The sequence below is a fragment of the Cladophialophora immunda genome, assembly GCF_000835495.1.
Source record: "Cladophialophora immunda strain CBS 83496 unplaced genomic scaffold supercont1.5, whole genome shotgun sequence".
Classification (NCBI taxonomy): domain Eukaryota; kingdom Fungi; phylum Ascomycota; class Eurotiomycetes; order Chaetothyriales; family Herpotrichiellaceae; genus Cladophialophora; species Cladophialophora immunda.
Window position 1 is genome coordinate 2,599,894 of NW_015622545.1, and position 20,728 is coordinate 2,620,621.

The 20,728-nt window shown below is 51.2% G+C and overlaps 6 protein-coding genes across 6 annotated transcripts; 5 read left to right on the forward strand and 1 right to left on the reverse strand.

Moving 5' to 3' along the window:
* Window positions 1-981: 981 nt before the first annotated feature.
* Window positions 982-4,631, reverse strand: PV07_09070 (uncharacterized protein; the record flags this gene model as incomplete). Its single annotated transcript, XM_016396296.1, has 3 exons — window positions 982-2,906; window positions 2,951-3,601; window positions 3,761-4,631. 3 exons carry the CDS (start codon window positions 4,629-4,631, stop codon window positions 982-984), a joined length of 3,447 nt encoding a protein of 1,148 aa, XP_016246152.1.
* Window positions 4,632-5,118: 487 nt separating this feature from the next.
* PV07_09071 (uncharacterized protein) lies at window positions 5,119-6,791 on the forward strand. Its single transcript, XM_016396297.1, has 2 exons — window positions 5,119-5,354; window positions 5,401-6,791. Exons 1-2 carry the CDS (start codon window positions 5,268-5,270, stop codon window positions 5,869-5,871), a joined length of 558 nt encoding a protein of 185 aa, XP_016246153.1. The 5' UTR covers window positions 5,119-5,267; the 3' UTR covers window positions 5,872-6,791.
* Window positions 6,792-9,401: 2,610 nt separating this feature from the next.
* PV07_09072 (uncharacterized protein) lies at window positions 9,402-11,195 on the forward strand (the record flags this gene model as incomplete). Its single annotated transcript, XM_016396298.1, has 4 exons — window positions 9,402-9,596; window positions 9,655-10,538; window positions 10,586-10,984; window positions 11,054-11,195. The coding sequence occupies exons 2-4, from the start codon at window positions 9,733-9,735 to the stop codon at window positions 11,193-11,195; spliced, it is 1,347 nt and encodes a 448-aa protein (XP_016246154.1). The 5' UTR covers window positions 9,402-9,596; window positions 9,655-9,732.
* A 1,070-nt stretch (window positions 11,196-12,265) lies between these two features.
* Window positions 12,266-14,152, forward strand: PV07_09073 (uncharacterized protein; the record flags this gene model as incomplete). The annotated part of the gene is made up of 3 exons (XM_016396299.1): window positions 12,266-13,092; window positions 13,149-13,653; window positions 13,682-14,152. The coding sequence occupies 3 exons, from the start codon at window positions 12,266-12,268 to the stop codon at window positions 14,150-14,152; spliced, it is 1,803 nt and encodes a 600-aa protein (XP_016246155.1).
* A 465-nt stretch (window positions 14,153-14,617) lies between these two features.
* Window positions 14,618-16,461, forward strand: PV07_09074 (uncharacterized protein). The gene is made up of 5 exons (XM_016396300.1): window positions 14,618-14,725; window positions 14,775-15,155; window positions 15,209-15,937; window positions 15,987-16,159; window positions 16,220-16,461. Exons 1-5 carry the CDS (start codon window positions 14,651-14,653, stop codon window positions 16,374-16,376), a joined length of 1,515 nt encoding a protein of 504 aa, XP_016246156.1. The 5' UTR covers window positions 14,618-14,650; the 3' UTR covers window positions 16,377-16,461.
* A 1,359-nt stretch (window positions 16,462-17,820) lies between these two features.
* PV07_09075 (uncharacterized protein) lies at window positions 17,821-19,841 on the forward strand (the record flags this gene model as incomplete). Its single annotated transcript, XM_016396301.1, has 9 exons — window positions 17,821-17,959; window positions 18,024-18,097; window positions 18,152-18,238; window positions 18,295-18,386; window positions 18,438-18,622; window positions 18,693-18,989; window positions 19,045-19,462; window positions 19,552-19,675; window positions 19,743-19,841. The coding sequence occupies 9 exons, from the start codon at window positions 17,821-17,823 to the stop codon at window positions 19,839-19,841; spliced, it is 1,515 nt and encodes a 504-aa protein (XP_016246157.1).
* Between the last annotated feature and the right edge of the window lie 887 nt (window positions 19,842-20,728).

A 20,728-nucleotide genomic window follows, 5' to 3' on the forward strand; every position in this document is an offset into this window, starting at 1 on the left:
CAAGGGCGAGGTAGATGGTGTGACGAGATTCTCTGGAACCCTCTCGGATCCAGCCATGTCCTCCAAAAGAGTCACATCGAGAGAGGCCAGAGTGCGCAGAAACTAAGCAAACGGTTGGCATAGCTAGGAATTAAACTGGAGTGGGCAAATATGAGCCGGTGGACAAGCGTGATCGATTCGCCGTAAAATCTAGGATCCGATTATCCTCTCCGATGACTGGGTCTCCTCGGTCTCTGCCACCACCGCGAGATTCCTGTTCAGTATATCCTTGAGGCGGGGGCCTGGTCGTAGCCCTCTTGAGCGCGAACTACTTACCCTAGAACCACACGATCTCGAACCTACTCGACTATCGACCAGTAGTGTGGGAATCGATTAGCTTACTTTGCGTTGTTTCCGCCGATTACGAGGAATACGTACGCTTCGGTTTCTCTTCCCCCGCAGTGCATGAAGAATTCGCAATCGATCCTCTAAGACGAGGAGCGACAGCTCGGCTACCGGCAAGCGCCAACACCCTTAGCTGGCTCAATAGACTGGAAATTTACGAATAAGGATTACGCCTTTCGGCGGGTATTGGTGGGTTTTACTATTTGTGCATAAGGTTCTATAACTTGTGGACCCGGCGGATGACTTACGAAGAGGACACAATGGAGTGGTGGCTGATTTTGCCTCCCATCCTGGCTGAGAATGGATGGACGAAAGGTGCTCTACCTCGGACGGAAAAGGTCGTGGCACTGCAGGAGAGCAAGCTCTGGGTGGATCAACTGGGTATGTTAGGGTTGAAGATCCACGGGCATGCTCGTGTTGAGAGCTGAGGACCTGTTTCGTAGTCGCCGGCGGTTTTCCAGCAGACTAACACTTCGACACCCAAAGAGCCGGCATTGAGGAAGCATGGGTCATATACATATGCCCATAGCTTCCTGTTGCCTGGCTATTTCATTTGACTGGAAATGATCTTCGACTCGAGATCTATCTTCAATCCATTTACCACTTCCTGGTTCGGCCTCGTTGTTCGGGTGGCTGCGATAGTTGTGGGGTTACATTCAAATTGCTGTAACTCGTGGTGGCCACACCGCTCGTGGGACCTAGTTCAGACCGAGCTCGTTCGTACCACTCGTTCACTTCTGCAGGCGACCGCGCGGTGAGATCGCTGAGGATTCGCTTGTACGTCGCCTGATCCCCAAGACTCAGGTATAGTCGCGCTTGATGGTACATGCAGCGATACAACTCGCGCGTCCTGCTCGGCTCCGAAAGTGACATACTCGCGTCAATGGCTTGGCTGAAGTTGATCTTCGCTACTTCGTGGTCGCCCATTTGCTGGCAGATAAGAGCCAAGTCGCATTGCGCTTTGACCTTCTGTGCTGATTTCGTCGCGCGTTGGAAGACTTGTAGCATGTTACGTCTTGCCATACGAAGCTCACCGGTAATCGACTGGAGCAGTGCAATGTTCGCTTTGGTTCGAAGTGCATCCTCAGACCCGGCGCCGTACCTTTCACTGTAGAAACTAAGGTTGTCTAGCCAGAGTCGTTCTGCTTCTTTAAATGCTTCGCGTGCACTATTGTCAGACGATTGGGAATCTGTCATCATTTGGCCATGTCCCATGCTTGCTCGGGCTAACTCGTCTGCCACGGTGACCACCACGTCATGATCCGACCCCAACTGCTCGGCGTATTTTTCCAACAAGTCCTTGAAGATTTGACATGAATCAGAATAGCTTTCCAGGTCGGTGTAAGCACGTCCAAGGTTGAGCTCAGTGGAGAGGATGATGCTGTGGGCGTCCTCCAAGTGCTTCTTTTGAAGTGAAAGCGCCTCCCGGAATTTTTTCATGGCTTCTTGCGTTTCATTGCGCTCAAGACACAGCTCCCCCAGGGCATTGAGCACCCGCGCGACAATTATCTCGGCCCACGGGGCTAAATGGATGCCATGCTGCCGACTCTTGTGATGAAAATAGTCATACACGCGATTGAAAGCAACCTCTGCGGTTTGGAGATCTTGCGTCATGCGACAAGCATTGCCGTAGTTGAAGAAAATACACATCAATGTGTCGGTACTCGGGCCATCAAGAGGCCCGGGAAGTTGAGAATAGGAAGATATGCTGTCCCGAAAGGTTTTGACGGCCATGTCGAACTTGCGTTGACCATAGTAGACAAGTCCAAGATCGTTAAGGACCTGTGCGATCGTTTCCAAGAATGCCTCTCGTTGAGGCGACATACATTGAAGAACGACAATGTAGAGCTGAGAAGCTTCATCATACCTGCCCAAAAACCGGAACAAGGCACCGATTCGTTCAAGGAATTGCGGCTGGAACGACCCTGCTCTGATGTAAGCCATACAATGATCCGCATGAGAGGCCAGTGCTCGCGCTTTTCTCCAATAGTCATTCTCCAGAGAGCGAGGTACGTTATCAGTGACGAGCGACACTGCCCAAGATACATACTCATCTTTATTGGTTGCTGCTCGATTGCGTGCAAATGCGTGGACTGCCGGATGGATCGAGTATGATATAGCCTGAGCGTCATCAATATTGGGTTGGATGAATGACAGATCAACCAAAATTTCGATCACCTCGTCGAACAACCGCCTGTCTTCACCCACTGCAAGGAGCCAGCTGGGAAGATCAGGAGATTCTGCCTTTGAGCAAAGGTCAAACGACAAGTTCTTGTGATCTAGAAATCCGAACAAAGTTAATAATTTGCTAGCAGTTGCATTGCGGGACTCGAGCTCTTCGAAGCATAGTGTCATCGTGTGCACCAAAGCTGGATCGACAACGGATAGCGAGTCGTCGAGCTTGCGTTCTCTCCACATGTTGATGTAGTCGACAACCCTAACTCCACGTCGGCGTATGTAGGTAATTGCAAGTCTTAGCGAGAGTGGTAGCCCATGGAGCATTCGACAGAGTTCCTGCAGTTCTGTATAACTCAATATGGATACAAGAACTATGTTGAAAACTCACCTTCATGTTTGACAAAGTGGCCACGGAGCTTTGATGTCAGAAGCTCCGTAGCCGCTCTGGCTTCAAGGCCACCAATTTGCAGAACAATCTCATGATCCACCAGCCAATTCTGGCGATTCGTAGTCACCAGGATGGATCCTTGGTGAATTCTGTCAAGGTAGATATTGATGTCTAGAGAATCTTGAGAAGAAACATGGCGTGAACTCCAGAGTGTTACGTCGTCAACAACCATGAGCCATCCGGTGTTTCCAGGGCGGTTCAGTTCTTCAAGGAAAGAGTCAACGAGTTCCGAAGCCTGCTTGTCAGTATCTTCTGCGAGTTGAGTATCCGTGGAAATCCGGATAATCTGTTCTGGCTGATAAAGTTGCGCAACGTCTGTCTTGAAGGCGTGCCGGTCTCGACCATTTACCCAGATTATATCTCGCGCTGAGTTTAGGGAAAGTTGGTTTTTGACATAGGCAGCTGCCAATTGAGACTTCCCAGCGCCACTAAGACCAGAAAGGACCAGAACAGATTTTTCAAAGGGCTTCTGGTTGCCAGGATCTAGGTGCATGCCAATGAGTTTGAGCTGATCTTCTCGACCGCAAAAGTCCCATGATTTTGGCAGTTGCCCCCTGATGCGAGCAACATTTTTAGTTTCCTGGATCTTGTCTGATAAATGGTCAGCTCTTGAGTATATATCCCGAAGAAACAAAGTTTCAGTATTGTCTTCAGCCATTCAAGCGTCGGGGTAAGTAAATGCATGGATGATCCTTGAGATGACGTGAAAGGTACGGTGTCTTGTCGATCTATTCGACGGGAAGCACTTACTAAAAGATGCTTTTGGTGACAACTGCAGCAGCATTTCTTTTGCATAGGCGGCTGCAACAGCTGCCGCCCTTGCATGCCAATCGTCATTCTTCAAGGGGTCAGCAGAGTCGCTAATTCCTCGAATGACAGCAACCGGTAGGGTAGTCATAACCCCAGCAGCTTCCATTTCGATCGCGACGGCGTCTCCGTATTTCTCCTTAAGCCGATCCCTGAACTCGGAAGCGCGAATCACTTTGTTGCCTGATAGGATAGTCCCATAATGGACACTTGGGCCATCGGTCTGCCGCCTGACGTTCCGAAAGGCACTGTGGAGAGGAACTGGATCGTATGGTTGTTGAAATTTCTTCCCCGTTGGGCAGTCAAAAGCCTTCAGATGTTCATGAAATGCATGGCCGCTGAGAGTAGAACGAGCCTGGATCTTGGAAATCACACTCCTCCACAGCGGGTGAGTAGCTTCCATCCATTGCTTTTGGAGTTCACCGCCAGGGAATACCTTCAACATGTCGTAGTCAACTACGCCCGGATAGTTTCCTGCAGGGTCCGCGACTGCAACATCTCCATGTCGTATATCGTGTTTCTCAGAGGGAATGGCAGCAGCGATGCCAACAAGGAGGCCGAGTTCCAAGTTCTTAAAGTCTCTCACAGCAGCTTCCGCCATTGCAGCCGCTTTGCCGATGCCGACTTCCCCACTGGGAAAGCCAGCAATCGCAACATTGTGCTGGCCTATTCTGCCGAAGTGATATTCCACTGTCTGGCCTTGTTGACGATTCACTGCTCCGTGGTGATGCTCATCGAGCATAAATAAAGCCGCAGCGGTCTCTATGGGCAGTGGACTGAGCCAAACAATCGAGTAGTCGTCAGGATTGATCATGGTTGCAAGCATGCATCAAATGTGATGTCAAGACAATGATGACGCTCTCTTATGTCTCGAAACGACTTCTTTCCAATGCCTTCCAATGGTCTAGAGTACATGTCTCACATTCCATCGCTCACTGGAAACTGAACTTCTACACAACTGAGTATCGCGCAAAATTGTTCGACAGACGATGACAACTCTGTTTCTGAGAAGAGTGCGAACTCAACAACCAAGAGTGAACGTTTGCGATGTGTGGACTTTGCCGAAGAGGCTGGACGGCAGGGAGAGCCCTGAAGAGCAGGGAGAGATGGTTTCTGTCCTACCGTGGGTCGAAATCCGTAAAGATTAGAGTACTGGTGGTATCGCAGAATAACGAACAACGAACACGTTCAAGGTTGGCTTTAAGGCTCGGTCGATCCTACTCGTTTGTCGAGGAGAATCACGTGGCGGGGCATTTTAGTGTCTCCTCGTCCCAACTGAGGCTGCGCCTCGAAATTGTCGAGGGCACTTTATAAGGCTGATCCAAAGGATGAAACACCCTCAGAATCCAACCTTCCCGCTCACTTGATGGAGTTGGACACTGGTTCCACTACATCCTGGGCGTATCATCTCGTCGCAAATGCCTCTATATGGGAATCCTAAGGAATCCAAATGGGCTTCGTCTGCACCAACCCTAATTGTCGACATCGGCCAGAAGACGCAGACTGCTATGGGTGTGACTTGACAGGCTGGCGATGCGTATGTATCTCAAGCTGTGTCTCTCACGATTCTGACGACGATGTAGTGCAAATGCCATCACATTTTACGAACCGAGTTCCAACCACGTGCGGCCTCCCCGCGCGCCTCGTCACCTGCCTCCTCAATTGGAAGCGTCGATTCTGGCACTTCTGTACCTCCAGGATCGAAGAAACGTTGGCCGAAGAATGTGTTTGCGAGCTGGAAACAGCAAGCTAACGGCAAAATATCAACGGAAATACAGTCCGTGCAAGCCCAGGAAGAGATTGCGGCAGGTGGGGCAGAGAAATCACCTGTGTATGTGAATGCGAAGCAATTCCATCGTATTCTCAAGCGACGTGTTGCCCGGCGGAAGCTGGAGGAGCAGCTTAGACTTTCCTCCAAAGGGCGGAATGGTCTGCACGAGTTCGGGCGCAATCACCCCATGCGCAGACCTCGCGGGCCTGGTGGTCGATTCCTGACGGCCGACGAGTTGGCCGCCCTGGGAATCGACTTCGTCGCTGGGGGGGCTGTCCAATGAGCGAACTGATCCGGAGGCCTGCCGGGGCGTACACAGACCGACAGGCTCGAGTTGGTGTCTTCAACACCAAGAGCGATCGAGCTGCGCACGAAGGGTCGCACCGAGACAGTTTCTGGTGCGAAATCTGTGGGCATTTTTTCTTCCAATCCGGGTATCTGATGCGACATATGCAGATTACCCATGCGTTCTTCTAGACAGATGCACATTACCGCACTCTTTGGCAAGAACAGTATACCTTTTTAGGTGACTATCTTCCTCATTGTGCCAATCTTGAACGGCCTCCTCGCACCCCATACCCCAACAGGAGCTACGTCGGGCTCTCCCTGCCGAAGGAATCCCCGTCGAAGCCAGTACTCAGCAACGCCGACGCCTTCGACAACAGATACCCACAAAGATGTGGATTCTGCCATATAATCTTGGATAGGGACGCTCCCATGAGCCCGATCTTGAGCTGTGTGCGTTTGCTCCCACGAAGTCCGCAAATGCTACACCAAGGCGTCGAGGCACTTGATCACCAGACCCTTTCCACGATAGCGGGACTCATTCCTCGCCGCGCACAGAGTGACTTCCCAATCTGCAGGGTTATTCTGGGATGATTTTGAAACCAAGGACTCCATGGCACCTTTGCGAGTGAAATTGAAGGTTTGCCACGCCCACGTCTCAACCGCTCTGCCTTCCCGTGGCTTTATACATGCGACTGCAACAGGCTAATCTGCTGACTCGTGGTTGTCTCTCTGTGCTGTTACTGCTCCGGCCCAGATACGTATGACAATCTTATTGTTGGAAGCTCTCAGCGTCGCAAAAGATGGAAGAGAAGTCTTGCGGGGTAGACAGGGTCAATTGAAGCCACGACCTTAGAGGAAATACATAAACGTTCATGTTAAAGGAAACAAGAATATCCAGAGACGATGTCAAATCTAGAAGTAAGCGACCAGCTGAGGCCCACTATCTCCCTCAACGGCTTCCTGGTCGGGCCGGGCCTGAGAGAAGCCGATTTAGGCTTCGATCACAGTGCGACCGAAGGACGATGCCTAGTGCTGTGGGGGCGAAAAGGCCAGCCTTACGTATCCAGCAGGGTCAACTGAACGTCACGTCTGCAAATTATGGCCATGCCACCCCTTCAATCTCCTATCATGCTCGCCACTACAATGCTCACCCCGCACCTTTTTGAGGCTATGCCCTTTGAATCCTTTCCAGGTTCAGAAGATTTCGATCCTATAGTCGAGGGCATTTGCACAAATCCAAAATGCCAACACCAGAGGAACAGCATCGATTGCTATGGCTGCGATCCTGTAGCTCGGACATGCGTACGTCCCATACAAAGTCGCTCTGATCACAGCATCTTTCAGGCTGTCGTTTGTACTAACCATATTTCCAGTGCAAATGCCATAGTCCTTTGTCCTCCGGCACGAGCGCCCGCACCTTTCGACCCTCCTCGCGCGCGTCCTCGATAGGCAGTGTCGCTACTGGCCCCTCTGTCCCTCCAGGCTCAAAGAAGAACTGGCCTGATAACCTTCTGGCTGATTGGCCAGACACAGAGAAGAATGATTACGTGAGGACCTGGGCTTTGAACGGGAGCGATTCGATCGCGAGTCCTGACCGAGGTGGTGCGATCAGTCCATTGATGGGCTCCCCGGTTGAATCTCGACGCCGTCTGTCTCTCTCCGGCTTGCTTACGCTCCCCGTGGAGACAGACGGGACTCCAGACCACATTGCGAATTTAATGGAAGGACCAGACCCGATGGACGGCAAGTGGACTTGTAAGTACAACGACTGCTACAAGAGATTCGGCCGCAAGGAGAATCTAAAATCACACATTCAAACGCATCTCGGCAATCGAGCATACCGTTGCAGTAGGTGTTCGAAGTGTTTTGTTCGACTCCACGATTTAAAACGTCATGAGAAAATTCACGCCATTCATGCTAAGCCATATCCTTGTATTTGTGGAGCCTCTTTTGCTCGACGTGATGTTTTGATGAGACACCGACAGGGAGGGATGTGCATCGGCACCTCTAACGAGGCGAGGAGGCCTGTCAAACGAGGGAGACCTAAGGATAAGGGTACGATGGCCATGCTCCCTGAGCATGCGAAGCGAGTGAGGGAACAAGAACCGGATGATCATCAACGGCCTGCTAAACTAGATCATACTCCCGCGACCGATCAGATTTATCACTCGCCTTGGTCGTTCACACCATTGCAAAGCCCGACTTTCTCGACCGGCAACACGCCATCTCTGACTTTGTCTCCGCGGCTCAGCGAACCCGGCATGTTAGATTGGGGACGTGATTCCAAATCGCCGTGCGAAATCCCCAGCACGCCAAAAGCTTTCGACGATCCGATTTTGTCGAAACCAAACCTCGACGACTGAGTTGAGAGTGGCGAATCTTCTGACTGCTCGAGGACACAATGCAAGGTTGGAGACGAACATTCCTGACACAGGCAACTCTCCTACACGCAGCACAACCTCAGAGACCTGCGTGGACCTAGCACGCGAGGAGGCAAAGTGCAGAAACGCGAAGGACGCAAACACTGAGGTGCTGATCGGCTACGGACCCGACAGGAGAACCACTCTCCGGCAATAAATTTGAGTCTTATGCCTCCGCAAGCCACGCTACAACTCAAGAGTCGTCGGGCTTTTTTGAATTTGAATATCTACAGCCCACTTTCACGGGAACATCCAGTGTGGTGGCTGGTTTAGCAGGTAACGTGTTTGGTCACCTTTTCACCACTTGGCTTGGGTCAAATTACTGACAGGCTTCAGCATCTAGATCCAGCGGCTGCCACAACACTTCGTATCCCGCCCTTTCTCTGTCTATTGTTGTTGTTGAAGACCTCCATTGTCTGCCGAGATGTAGGTTGAGCGTCGAGAAGTCCCTTGTTTTGAATGAAGTCTACGGTAAGTGGTTCATAGCCTGGAGTGCAATTCGTAATGCATTGAAGACTCCATTCGACATTGACTAGTTGGTGGTTCATTTAGTCTCGAAAACGTCTCATGTATCGGGAATATTGGTCTTGTTATTCTCTTGCGATCGCGGGAGGCATTGATCGCTTATTGTGGAGGTCTGAGCGAGAATCCTAATTTGTGGTTCTTTCACCTGAGTGTACTCCTTACTAGGAAAAGTCCGCATTCAGGATGCATGCCACTGAAATCGAGACACGTGGCAGCCTGAGGCTGCTATCTTACACGAATCACTTCTTTGCACGGCTTGCCAAATTTTAAACATGCTTTTATCACAGCACTCAGAGATTGAGTAGAAGCCATATTTAAGAGGACCGAATCCATCATGGCAGAGGCATTTGGAATAGCGACTGCTGCGATCGGCCTTGTCCCACTCTGTAGAGGCGAGTCTCTGCGCAGCCTGAGATTGATCCCAGGTTTCTAATGAGCCTCAGATGGCTTCCTGATGGTGAAAAGCGTCTTCGAAGCCTCCGAGACGGCAAGCGACTCTGCCTTAAGAATTCAGTCCCAGGTCAACGTTCGTAAACCTCTCTTTTATTGGCCGATGGCGAAACTTACATGAATTGGATAGGTTTATGAAGCGTGGAGACGTACATGGGATACAGAGCAAGAAGAGTTCGGCAGATTTAGAGACTACGCAACTAGGCGTCCTCAAGATGCCGAGAGCATCCGCCACGAGCTTGCGGTGTTGTCATACACCCTGTGTAACGTGCAAAAGATATTGAGTCGCTATGGCCTTGAAGCCCGATCGGGGAGGGATCAAGAAGTGAGTACCGAGCCGCTCGATATCCCTCCGTGAGAGAGGAAATCTGAAGCCTTCCCAGAAACTATTGAAGCCAGTACCGAATCCTACCGCCACGGAGCTAGTCGCGTCCGAGTCGTCCTTCAAAGATTACTTGAGAATGTGTCGGTCGAACCTGAATTTCTTCAAGAAGTGCAGGTTCATCATTACGGGCAGCGACCGGCGTGCCGAAACATTCATCGACCGCTTAAGAGAACGTAATGAGGTTCTCAGAGGCTTCGTTTACGCCCCAAAGGATCAACAAATACTTTTGAACCAACTTTTTGAGATGATGGCACGCGCTCAAAACCCAGAATTTTTGGAAACACTTTATCGGGAAGAGACTCGCGCAGCGAAGCACGGTCAAAAGTCTCTACCATATCGAGAACTTGCGTTGACAGGTTTCTTCTCGAACGCGGTCCAGAGCCGAGACCCTCATCGTCGCGCCCGGAGGCTCGCCCTATCGGACATAGGTCCTGGAATTGTGGTAGCAGCATCTCAACCGGCCGAAATGGCAATTTTCGAGCATTGTCCGCCTTCACAACGAAGGCGACTTATCTATATAGAGTGGACGTTTGATGAGTATTACATTGACATGACTGAGGCACGAGAAAAGGCGGAGAAGATGGCTAATATGCTCGGCGCTTCGAAGCCCGGCCAGCTACTGTTGCCATACTGCTATGGCTACGTCGAGGACAAAAAGAATCAGCGTTTTGGCCTCGTCCTCGCCCCTCCGGAGCATATACGAAGTGGGATCCCTTCGATGCGAACACAAGGGTTCGTGTCGCAGAAGAGAATGCCTGTCTCGCTAGGGGCGATCTTGGAAGCCGCTCAAGGGAGACTGGAGGACCTTAGTATTCGGTTCAATCTGGCCAAGAGGCTCGTCAACGCAGTCCACAAAATGCATTGCGTCAACTGGGTTCATAAGTAAGTGCTGTCTTACAATGCGGTTCTGGCTGACTCCCTTTCCAAAGGAACATTCGTCCAGGCTCAATCATGTTCTTTCCCACCGAGGACACTCTTTCTTATGGCAAGGAGAGGCGACAGGTTATGGACTTCAGCCAACCTCTGTTCGTAGGCTTCGGCCGTGCTCGAGTCGATTCCTCCGACACTGGCTCAAGGAGAGCAAGGAGTCGGGCGCCGGGTCAGATCACACTCGACGAGTATCAACACCCTTTGAAACTCCAGAACCCAGACATGCTCTACTCTCGCTTTTTTGACATTTACAGTGTCGGATGTGTTCTGCTCGAAATCGGGTACTGGCGGCCATTGCGAAAATTGGTCGATCTGCCTGCCGTGATAGAACGAAAGGACACAGATGAAATCAATTCCATCAGGGAGAGCATGAGACAAAGGGCGGAGTCATTGAGTGGGTGAGTAGTACCAGCGTCCTCTCGTGTCTTTCTTTTGTCCTTTACCGTTTCTGGTTAACGTGTTCATAGATTGACGGGATCAATGTACGCTGGCGTGGTCGCGAAATGTCTCGGGGCCATACCATCTGGCGGGACAGTTGAAGTGGACAAAGCTGCCTGCTCCAAATTCCTGGCGGAGATCATGTACAGCCTTGGGAAGTGCGAAGCATAGAGGGTCCCTGGACGAGATGCCGCGGAAGAGCGTGCAACTGCCTTCCAGCCTCGTTGCGGCCTACAGAATCTGCTGCAAATGATGGATGGAGTTTGGGCAGGCCTAGAACCTATCCCGCGCGATAGCTGGGCTTATGATGAAGCCTGCCCCAGAGCCATTCACCTCATAAGTTTACGATCACTGGAGTTTGAGAGGACTTCGAATGTATCACACAACCATAGATTGAGGCCGAGGCCCACTAAAGGCTCACTTAGTGTTCCTCATCCACTCAAACGCGACTTAACGGATTAAAAAGACTTTAATTGTCCCACCACTACTCTCCTCAATCCCACCTTTAGCTCCATGCTTGCTTTACCCACCAGCCACTATGTAATGCGACATCAAAAGCCGCTACCTGTGTGCTCCTTTGTATCTGACTCCGTTCTTCATTTCCACAGTGATTCCAAAATCAGAGTCCGCTCGTCCGGACCGCCACTCTCGCAGCACAGAGCGCTGTGAGAGAACTATTTCTGTCGCGAAGCCCTCACGCCACGACGCCACTATTTCAGCTTTGCGCCGTATATTACTCGAAGGGGAACCTCATGTGATGGCCGACTTTCGGCACCCTATTGCGGAGGGTATCGAACTCGTATTCATGGTTATGGGGTGATAAAATATCCCGGTCATGCCAGCATCACCCTGTTGCTACTCGCATAGAGAAGGCTGGTGGTTTGGTTACGTTAGACTTCAGGGCCAGGCATCGGTACGTGGCTGCGCCCTGGCCGCCGGTGATGAGTATCGCTCCATCCCTGTGAAGGCTTCTCCCTTAGTAGTTATTCGAGCCTCTCGCCTTCGTTGCTTGCTCCACCAAAGGCTTCCTACCTGGGACCTTCCTCACAGTTCAGCTTTCCGTGAAAAGCTCACTCGCGCAGGGTTTCTCGGCCCAGATGGCGAGCTTAACTGAACTCGAAGCTTCGATATATACAGGGCCGTGGGTTGATTGGTCCTACTCCCCTGTTTATGGGGCAACAATAACGCTGACGAATCGTGGATCTGCCTTCCTGCTGGCATTTTTAGCTCTATATGTCGGCATGGCGGGCGGACAGTTCTGGTCTATCGCAAGCTTTATTCTTCATCAAACCCGGGCGGCAAGGCGAACGTACGCTGATCACGCAATGTTACACCAACAACAAGTCATTCTTCGAAACGACTCGTCGCCAACCAGTGTCGCGCAGACGCTCCTCAAATTAGCTCTCGCTTGGCGAAAAGCCAGGGTTCGACCTTTCCGGTCCATTTTGGCTCCCTTGGCCTCCGCCCTCCTCATCTCGGGAGGCTTTTTCGTCGCCGGTCTTTTCTCATCCGAGGTCACGTCGGCGGCGAGCAAGGACATGCTTCTCCGAAGCTCTCTTTGCGGATTATGGACGTACGGCCAAGTCGCTCCGGGGGCGGAATTTTATGGCGCAGAAAAGACTCTGAACGAATCCCTGGCAGCGGCGGAATACGTCAAAAATTGTTACGGCGGCAGCCCGACTCCATTCAAGTGCAACCTCTACGTGACTCAGCAGATCTCATGGAAAGTCAACCAGAGCGCCCTCTGCCCGTTTGCTTCCGGAACTTGTGTCTACGGCAACAACGCAGCCTTGGAGCTGGACACTGGACCGTTGGATTCCAACGACGTTTTTGGGTTGAACGCGCCCCAGTCTCATCGTATCACATACCGCAAGGTCACGACCTGTGCCCCCATTTTGCTCACCCCAAGCCGCGGCGAGTGGGAGAACACCACCCTCCACCTACCTTGGGTCAACCAGGTCGTTGAAGTCCCCGTCGCCAGATATTATTATGGAAAGCAGGATAGTACGAGTTGGACCTACGAGTATTATCCGACCGAACGAATCAACGGGTTAGGTTATCTGCTATAGTAGGTTTTGCCTTCATCCCCATTCGTACCATGACATCTAATGCAACTGTCCGTAGTTCATGGCTGGACGGAACTGGCTGGGAAGCCGCTGCTCCGTTTTCTCGAGCGGACGGGAATGTAACGCTCTTCTTTTTGGCTCAAAACGTGGTCGATTACAAGAGCAAAGTCGACGATCCTTGGTTCGGAGCTCATCAGGAATTGAATCTGAGTTTCGGGGGAGTTTATTCCACGGTGTATCAAGAAGATTTCCCTGTAACTATTTTAGGATGCCTGGATCAGCACCAGTTCTGCAATCCTCGTTACCCCGGTTTTAATGGCGAATCTACCGGCTGCACCGCTCTGACCTCTGCCACCAAAGTATACGACGATCTTGCCGGGTTGAAGCTGAATGACTACCAGAGCACTACCATCTGGAATCTGAACGAGTCCCTTGTGTACGCCAACACATGGAATGCGGTTAACGGTCGTGGAGCCTCAGCCCTGCAGGCCAGCAATAAAATGGCCGGGCTTCTGGGGACTGGGCTTCCTCCCACACAGTGGATGACGGAAGTTTCGGGGGTGGTTTGCGTTTATCTTAGCTCGACTGCAGGCCAACTTTGTGGGCTACGCGTTGGGCCCGGGACCTCTTGCACCCGGCCTAATGCTGGTAGCTCCCAACACGAGCGTGGGCCACGATATATGCCGGTCACAGAAGGTCTCGGCGAGGGACGGCTATCAGAACTTCAGCGTGCTCGGCATTTCGATCATCATAGGCGTGGGAACATTGATCATCATCATCGGTCTCACGATCGACACCATTGTGGGCTGGATGCAGACCAAGTTCAAAAGAGGAGAGTACCGTCTCTTGTCTTGGGAACTGGATGACAAGCTACAGCTGCAAAGGATGGCATACGAGGGCGCCGGTTGGGGTCCCTGGAAAGACCATTCTGGATTTCCGATCAAAGAAGGTGTCGCCGAGGTTGGACGATATGAACGTGAAAAGGCCCACGCGTCGATATCTTTACGTACAGGCAGCAATGGAGAGCTGGGCCATGAGGTCACCATCGACAGCAGCAACTAAGGAAGCACAGTCCCCGGTAAATAACAACCAGCCTCAAGCGCCCTCCGCCCGACCAATTTTTCATCTCAGTTAGACAGTCTAAAACTGGAGTCGGAAACAATTGGCCGAAGAAACCTGCAATAGTGCGCCATGGATTAAGCTTGCAGACGATTGCGACGTACCGAGTACAGCGGTTTGTTTCTGGAAATGTCATGGAACCAATTACGTGTTACGCCGGCACGGGCCGAGTGCCAAGCCTGCACCAAAAATAGGCAAAACTTACCCTTCCTCTAGACTTCGATTCCAGACAGACCGATGCTCAGAGAATACCTCTGAATCCCTATTATATCGCTTACTCTGCCTATTCACTAAGCTAGTCTACATACTACGCCCGGGTTCAGTTATTGCCGCGCGTTCATCGTCGCCTATCAAGTGCCTGAAGTTGTCCCTTGCCACGACCATACCACGATTTCACCATTGGGTGGTGTGACAGAAGATTTATCAGAAGTGAGCACGACCATGGCATATTCTGATCTCTTACTGTATGGGCTCGGTCAAGCACTGGCTGCCACACCCGTGGTCATCTGTGGAGCCGTAAGCGTCTCTCGTGCAGGGGACGATCGATTTGTTAACGCCAATCTAGGTATTCCTGTATCTTCTCTATCTTCTCTCACTCGGCATCTACAACATATACTTCCACCCTCTTAGCAAGTTTCCGGGGCCTAAGCTAGCTTGCGCTACCGAGCTTTTCGCGGTTTTCCACTTCGTGCGGGGCCAGCGGGTAAAGTTTAGCAAGAAGCTTCATGCACAATACGGTGAGGTGGTCCGCACGAGGCCCAACGAGCTGTCCTTCCTCAACGAGCGTGCCTGGAAGGATATATACATGCATCGCCAAGGCCACAAGCAGATGCAAAAAGCTGGTATACCTGCCCGCCAAAATAGAGCACATGCCATAATCATCGCCCCCGATGATGTGCACGCACGCCAAAGGCGCCTCCTATCGCATGCCTTCTCAGAGCGGGCGGTAAGAAGAATGAGTACACACATTTCCAGTCACTCAGCTCACACCCATTGTAGCTTCGAGACCAAGAGCCGTTGATTCAGGAGTATGTTAGCCTCCTCATCAGCAATATGCGAGATGACGCGAAAGAAGGCCGTGAAACCGACATGGTTCAGAACTTCAACCTCACCACATTCGACATCATCAGCGATCTCTCTTTTGGAGAATCCTTTGGCGGCCTGAGGATGAGGACGCCACATCCGTGGGTACAGGCATTCTTCGATATGGCTACGATAGGAACTATTATGACCCAGTTGGTACTACTGAAAATCCCGATAATCTCGATATTGGTGGGACTGCTGGTCCTACCTATATTGAGGAAGCGGCTCGGGATTATGGCCTATACGAAGGACAAAATTGAGAAGCGCATCGACCAGGGAACCGAGAGACCTGACTTCATGTCATATGTATTGAGACACAATGATGAGAATGGCATGTCGCGGGAGGAGATCCAAGCGACATTCAACGTGCTCATGATCGCCGGCTCCGAAACCACTGCTACGTCACTGGCTGGATGCATCTATCTACTTCAGAAGCACCCCGAGGTCCGACAGAAGCTCCACGCTGAAATTCGGAATACGTTTCGGGATGATAAGGAGATCACCATGCTCAGCGTCGGCCATCTAATGTATCTGGATGCTGTCGTCGAGGAGTCACTTCGACTCTATCCCCCGGTCCCAATCGCCTTGAATCGTACAACGCCCCCGGAAGGCGCAGCCATCTGCGGCCATTGGGTCCCAGGCAATGTGTGTCTACTTCAGAGGCGTTTATCATCCTCTGCTGACCAGCATCCAGGTAGCCGTTGGCATTCCACAATTCGCGGCGTATACCTCCCCCCTCAACTTCGTCGAACCAGACTCGTTCGCGCCGGAGCGTATGCTCCGTGACCATGACGTGAAATTCGATAAGGACCATAAGGCTGTCCTCCAACCCTTCTCCACCGGACCCAGGAACTGCATTGGCAGGAAGTGAGTTTTGACTCAATACACTATAGAGCACCGAGCTTAGGGATACTAACGGGCGAATAGTCTAGCTATTGCCGAGATCAAACTAATTCTTGCTCGAATCATCTTCAACTTTGATCTTGAACTGGTCGATGAAAGATCGAACTGGCTAGATCAAGAGGTTTCTAGTTTGTGGAAGAAGCATCCGCTGATGGTTCGAGTCAAGGATGTCAGAGTATAGGAGCCAGCTAAAGTCGTATTGTGCTGGAGTTCAGGATAGGAGTACTCTCGATACTTTTTGATACTGTATTGAAAACCACCCTAGTGAAGACTAAAACTTGGACTCCAGTTAGCATCTTGGCTTGATCAACTAGCTAATCATTTTTAGGTTCCAAAGCCTATCTCATATCACTGTACATGTACTAACTATTGGACCTTTCAGGTCACATGACTGGACATGGTGAGCTGAGGGCATCCTGCTGACTGATGGCTTTCCTTCGAGTTACATAGGCATCACACACAGAACAGAAAATCAACAAACAATCAACGAGGTGTACAGGCACCGAGAATGCCCAGACCAGCACTCGCATATGGCGAAGTGTTTCGGCTCCTCAATGGGCTTAATGAATGAAGGGATCTCTATCAGTGGCATAGGTAGTTTGTTCCTCGTTGTGGCAACAGTGGCCACCGAAGGCCAACCCCAAGTGGGAACAAAGAAGGTGTCTCCCTTCCAGGAACGCGAATTTGGTATGTGAACGGGTCATTACCGACGGCTCATGATCTGTGGCTGCGGCCTTGTCTTTTGTGGAGACGTGCCGGCATGTAGCTCCAGCAGCACACGAACAAAGCGTGATCAAGAGCATAAGGTACGAAGTACCATTGGTGCCAACGCGGTAGATGAAGCGACACCTCACCGAGCTTCTCCTCGAAGAAATCGAATTCTGCCTTCACATCAGCCGCGGGCGAAAGACTGGCGGATCGGCACCCTTAAGCCCCTTCACTGATAGAGGCTATCATAGAAACAGCGAGGCCTGAGGTAACTACAAAGACACGGCGAGAATGAGTAATGCCGGCGGGTTTTCCTTCAGTCCTGAGTTCTGGCCGCGAAAGAGCCGAAGGGGAGACGATTCTGGAACCTAATTACCGGACTCAAGATACCGGACTCGATATATCCACCGGTGCATGGTACCGGTCGTCCCCGCAAACTTCTCCGTAATCCTGGTACTTTGCGGAGTCCCCCATACTATTCTTCACTTGGGAGCCACCCGAAAAGACAGGCCAAGCAAAAGGGCATGGTCCGGACTTGGTACGGCGACGTCACTGAAATAGAGCGGAGTATGTCAGGGTCGTCTCAAAAGCTGCGTAGCCTTGTCCAACCGTGATCAGCCTCGACAAGAGAAGAAGACCTGCGATCAGCAAATAGGGGGTTCTTTTCAAGTTCGGATTATCTTTGTTGATCCAAAGCACGAAATAGTCAATTACACCAAGTGCTGGTTCCCCCTCACACCTCTAGTTTCTGTGTCCCGGAACTCCCTTGCCGAATTGCCGGTCGTACATTGCGTGGCTCAAGCACCGCAAGGCTATAAGAACCCCATACCGATTTCATGCTGGAAATTCCTCCGCCCTTTCGATATCTACTCTCATACTCACATACGGATTGATTCGTTTGAAGCTGCCGGGAAGAAATGGATCCAAATTACTCACATGTTCAACACTCGACCCAGAGGCACCAGTTCAAATTCTACAATGTCCTGATGCTGGTTGCCATGGGGTTCGGGTCGATGAGCTTTGGCTACAGCAGTGCAGTCATAGCCATCACCCTCGGTATGGAGAGATATGGTCCAGTTATGGTGGCTCGACACAGTGTTTCACTGACGTCTCGTTTCAGGGCAACCGACCTTTCTCAAGTATTTCGGCCTCGACACAAATCCTAACGCGAATGCTCTGATAGCGACGACGAACGTCAGTTGACAGAAAAATACCAAGATTTCATACGTCGAAATTTAACTTGATCAGGGTCTCTACCAAACCGGCGGTTTCCTTGCTACCTTTTCCGTGAGTGTTCTGGCCGACAGATGGGGAAGAAAATGGGCAATCGCCGTGGTAAGTGATTGGGCCTCGTTCTAGCATTTTTGTTGCGATGCTGACCATCGATTCAGGCGGCAATTCTGATCTTGGTCTCCGGGGCGCTCCTAGCCGGATCCGTGCATATTGCCATGTTCATCGTCTTTAGGTTCTTCAGCGGTGCAGGGTGAGCAAGGGTATTGATTCATATCGATCAACTGAAGATAACATTCGCTAGGGGGTTTATGATACTTGCGGCGGTGCCTCTCTTGATGAACGAGGTCGTCCCGGCAAAGAACAGAGGGATGCTTGTGGATATTCACGGCGCATGCTTCCTCTTTGGCTACATGATCGCAAACTGGATCGGCTATGGATTTTATTTCCTCAGCCTAACAAGCAATAGTGCGTGGAGAGCGCCATTAGGTTCGTGGAAGTTGTTGTTCTTTTAATCTGTCGACGAGTCTTTTCAGAAGCTGACCTGACTGACGTGAAGCCTTCCAATGTTTGCCACCGCTGACTGTACTTTGCTTCCTCCCTTTCCTCCCAGAAAGCCCGAGATGGCTTCTGATGAACGACCGCTACGAGGATGCCGGAAAAGTTTTGCTCAAATTGCACACGGCGGAGGAAGCTGCTGTCGAGTTGGTCGAAATCCGCAATCAAATGCAGATTGACAAGACGCTCGACAGCAGTTATTGGAATATATTGCGGAAACCCAGTTACCGCAAACGTGCCATTTTGTCGGTGGCCACGACCTGCTCGGTCAACTTCTCGGGCATCCTTGTCATTAACAGTGAGCACCTCGTCCCTTGACTTGATAATCAAGGCCAAAACTGATTAATGTATAGACTACGGTCCCAGTATCTACAAGAGCCTCGGCTACGGTACGGAAAAGCAGCTGCTTCTGACATGCGGTTGGAACACTCTTTGCTTCGGCGCCGGGGTCATGGCCATCTTCTTCATCGACTACTTCTCACGGCCCAAACTCCTTGTCACTGGCATGCTCAGCTGCATGTCCTGTCTCATTGTTTTGGCTGCGCTAATTGCCACGTTTGGAGGTTCAGAAAACACGGCGGCTTTGAAGGCGGCCGTGGCTATGATCTTCATATACGCCGTAACCTACGAATCACTCCTGGATGGGACACAGTTCGTTTACATAGGCGAACTGTTCCCCTCTCATCTCCGATCGAAAGGTGTATCCTTGGGTGTGGCAGGAATTGCCCTCATCAACATTGTATTCCTGCAAGCTGCCCCCACCGCATTCGCGTAAGTATATGTTGCAATGCCCCCCCACTGCGAGCTCTGGTCCGCGTGCGAGAAAAACGATACTAATCTATTATTTTCTTCAAATACAGCAATATCGGATGGAGGTACTACTTGGTTTTCATAATACCTAGTGGGATCTTAGCTGTTGTGATCTTCTTCGTCTTCCCGGACACGAAGGATGTTCCGCTTGAGGAAATCTCGGCAATGTTCGGGGTGAGTTTCCGTTCCACCCAAGGTCCAGCAGGCTTTTCAACAGGCTAACCACAAATCCGACGACCAGGATGATGATGAACTGTATCATCCCAGTCTTGAAGATGGACTCGCAAAGGAAAAGGTCGATCAACACGTGGAGATCAGTACGAAGTCTGCCGAAAACTGATCAAGCTGAGACTGGGGGAGGCTATTGATCCGTCGGTTTCGCTGGGGAAGGTGGGAATTGTGCGCTGAACGACTGGCCGGCCGGCAAGGACCCCTTTGCACCAGGGCCATTTCTCAGAGTGAATTCCCAGGATCTATCAATTCTGATCAGCAATCATAGTTGTATCAATCAATTCACAGGCATCAGGGGCACGTAGGTACTTGGGAAATGCCTGAAAATTGAATCCATCATATCATTCAACGCTTCCTGTAGTTGCGTCTCAATTTTTGCCAATATCCATACCAACAGGAGCCTCGCAAGGCTGGCGAGGCGGTAGGGAATGCTGTTCTAGTGAACAATCTAGAAAAACCGTTTACCGAACCGAAGATTGCTAGGCGATCTCTGGGATTTCCCGGTACTATGGGGGCCAATGTCTGCCAGCTTGAGATTAGAGCGCTGAGATCCCTTACTCCGCCCTCCGCCTCCATTGACTTCATTATCGGTGAGTTTGGGACACGACCTTTCCCTGCCGCCGGATCTCGCATTATTTCCCGGAAAATCAGGCTGGCGAATAGATAGCCAGCCGGCGTCAGAAAATCCAAAGATGGCCTTCCGCATTTCCAGCCCCCTTGAATGGCTTCGGCGCGGCTGATCTGCCCACTCCGGCAATATAAAAGGCTCAACGCGACATTAACGGTGGTCGAGACTATGCTCCTAGAAGCCACGAACTATTCTCCCAAGACCCAGCTCCTGTTTGCACCAAGTCCGACATGGATGTCGATCGCACCGCCATCGTTCCCAGCGCTCAAGGACCCAGGATCTTGCCGAATTTCCTCCTTTTTAATAGGCTGGTGTTCTTCGCCCATCGCAAGAACAAGGTTGTCATCAACGATGTCACGGCCGGGGTC

What these genes read in the sequence shown, in the direction of transcription:
- PV07_09074 (XM_016396300.1), top strand. Translation starts at nt 14,651, where the DNA reads ATGGCATATTCTGATCTCTTACTGTATGGGCTCGGTCAAGCACTGGCT. An exon ending in ATGCCTTCTCAGAGCGGGCG is followed by an intron (nt 15,156 to 15,208) that starts GTAAGAAGAATG and finishes CACCCATTGTAG; the next exon opens with CTTCGAGACCAAGAGCCGTT. An exon ending in AGGAACTGCATTGGCAGGAA is followed by an intron (nt 16,160 to 16,219) that starts GTGAGTTTTGAC and finishes ACGGGCGAATAG; the next exon opens with TCTAGCTATTGCCGAGATCA.
- PV07_09071 (XM_016396297.1), top strand. Translation starts at nt 5,268, where the DNA reads ATGGGCTTCGTCTGCACCAACCCTAATTGTCGACATCGGCCAGAAGAC. An exon ending in ACTTGACAGGCTGGCGATGC is followed by an intron (nt 5,355 to 5,400) that starts GTATGTATCTCA and finishes ACGACGATGTAG; the next exon opens with TGCAAATGCCATCACATTTT.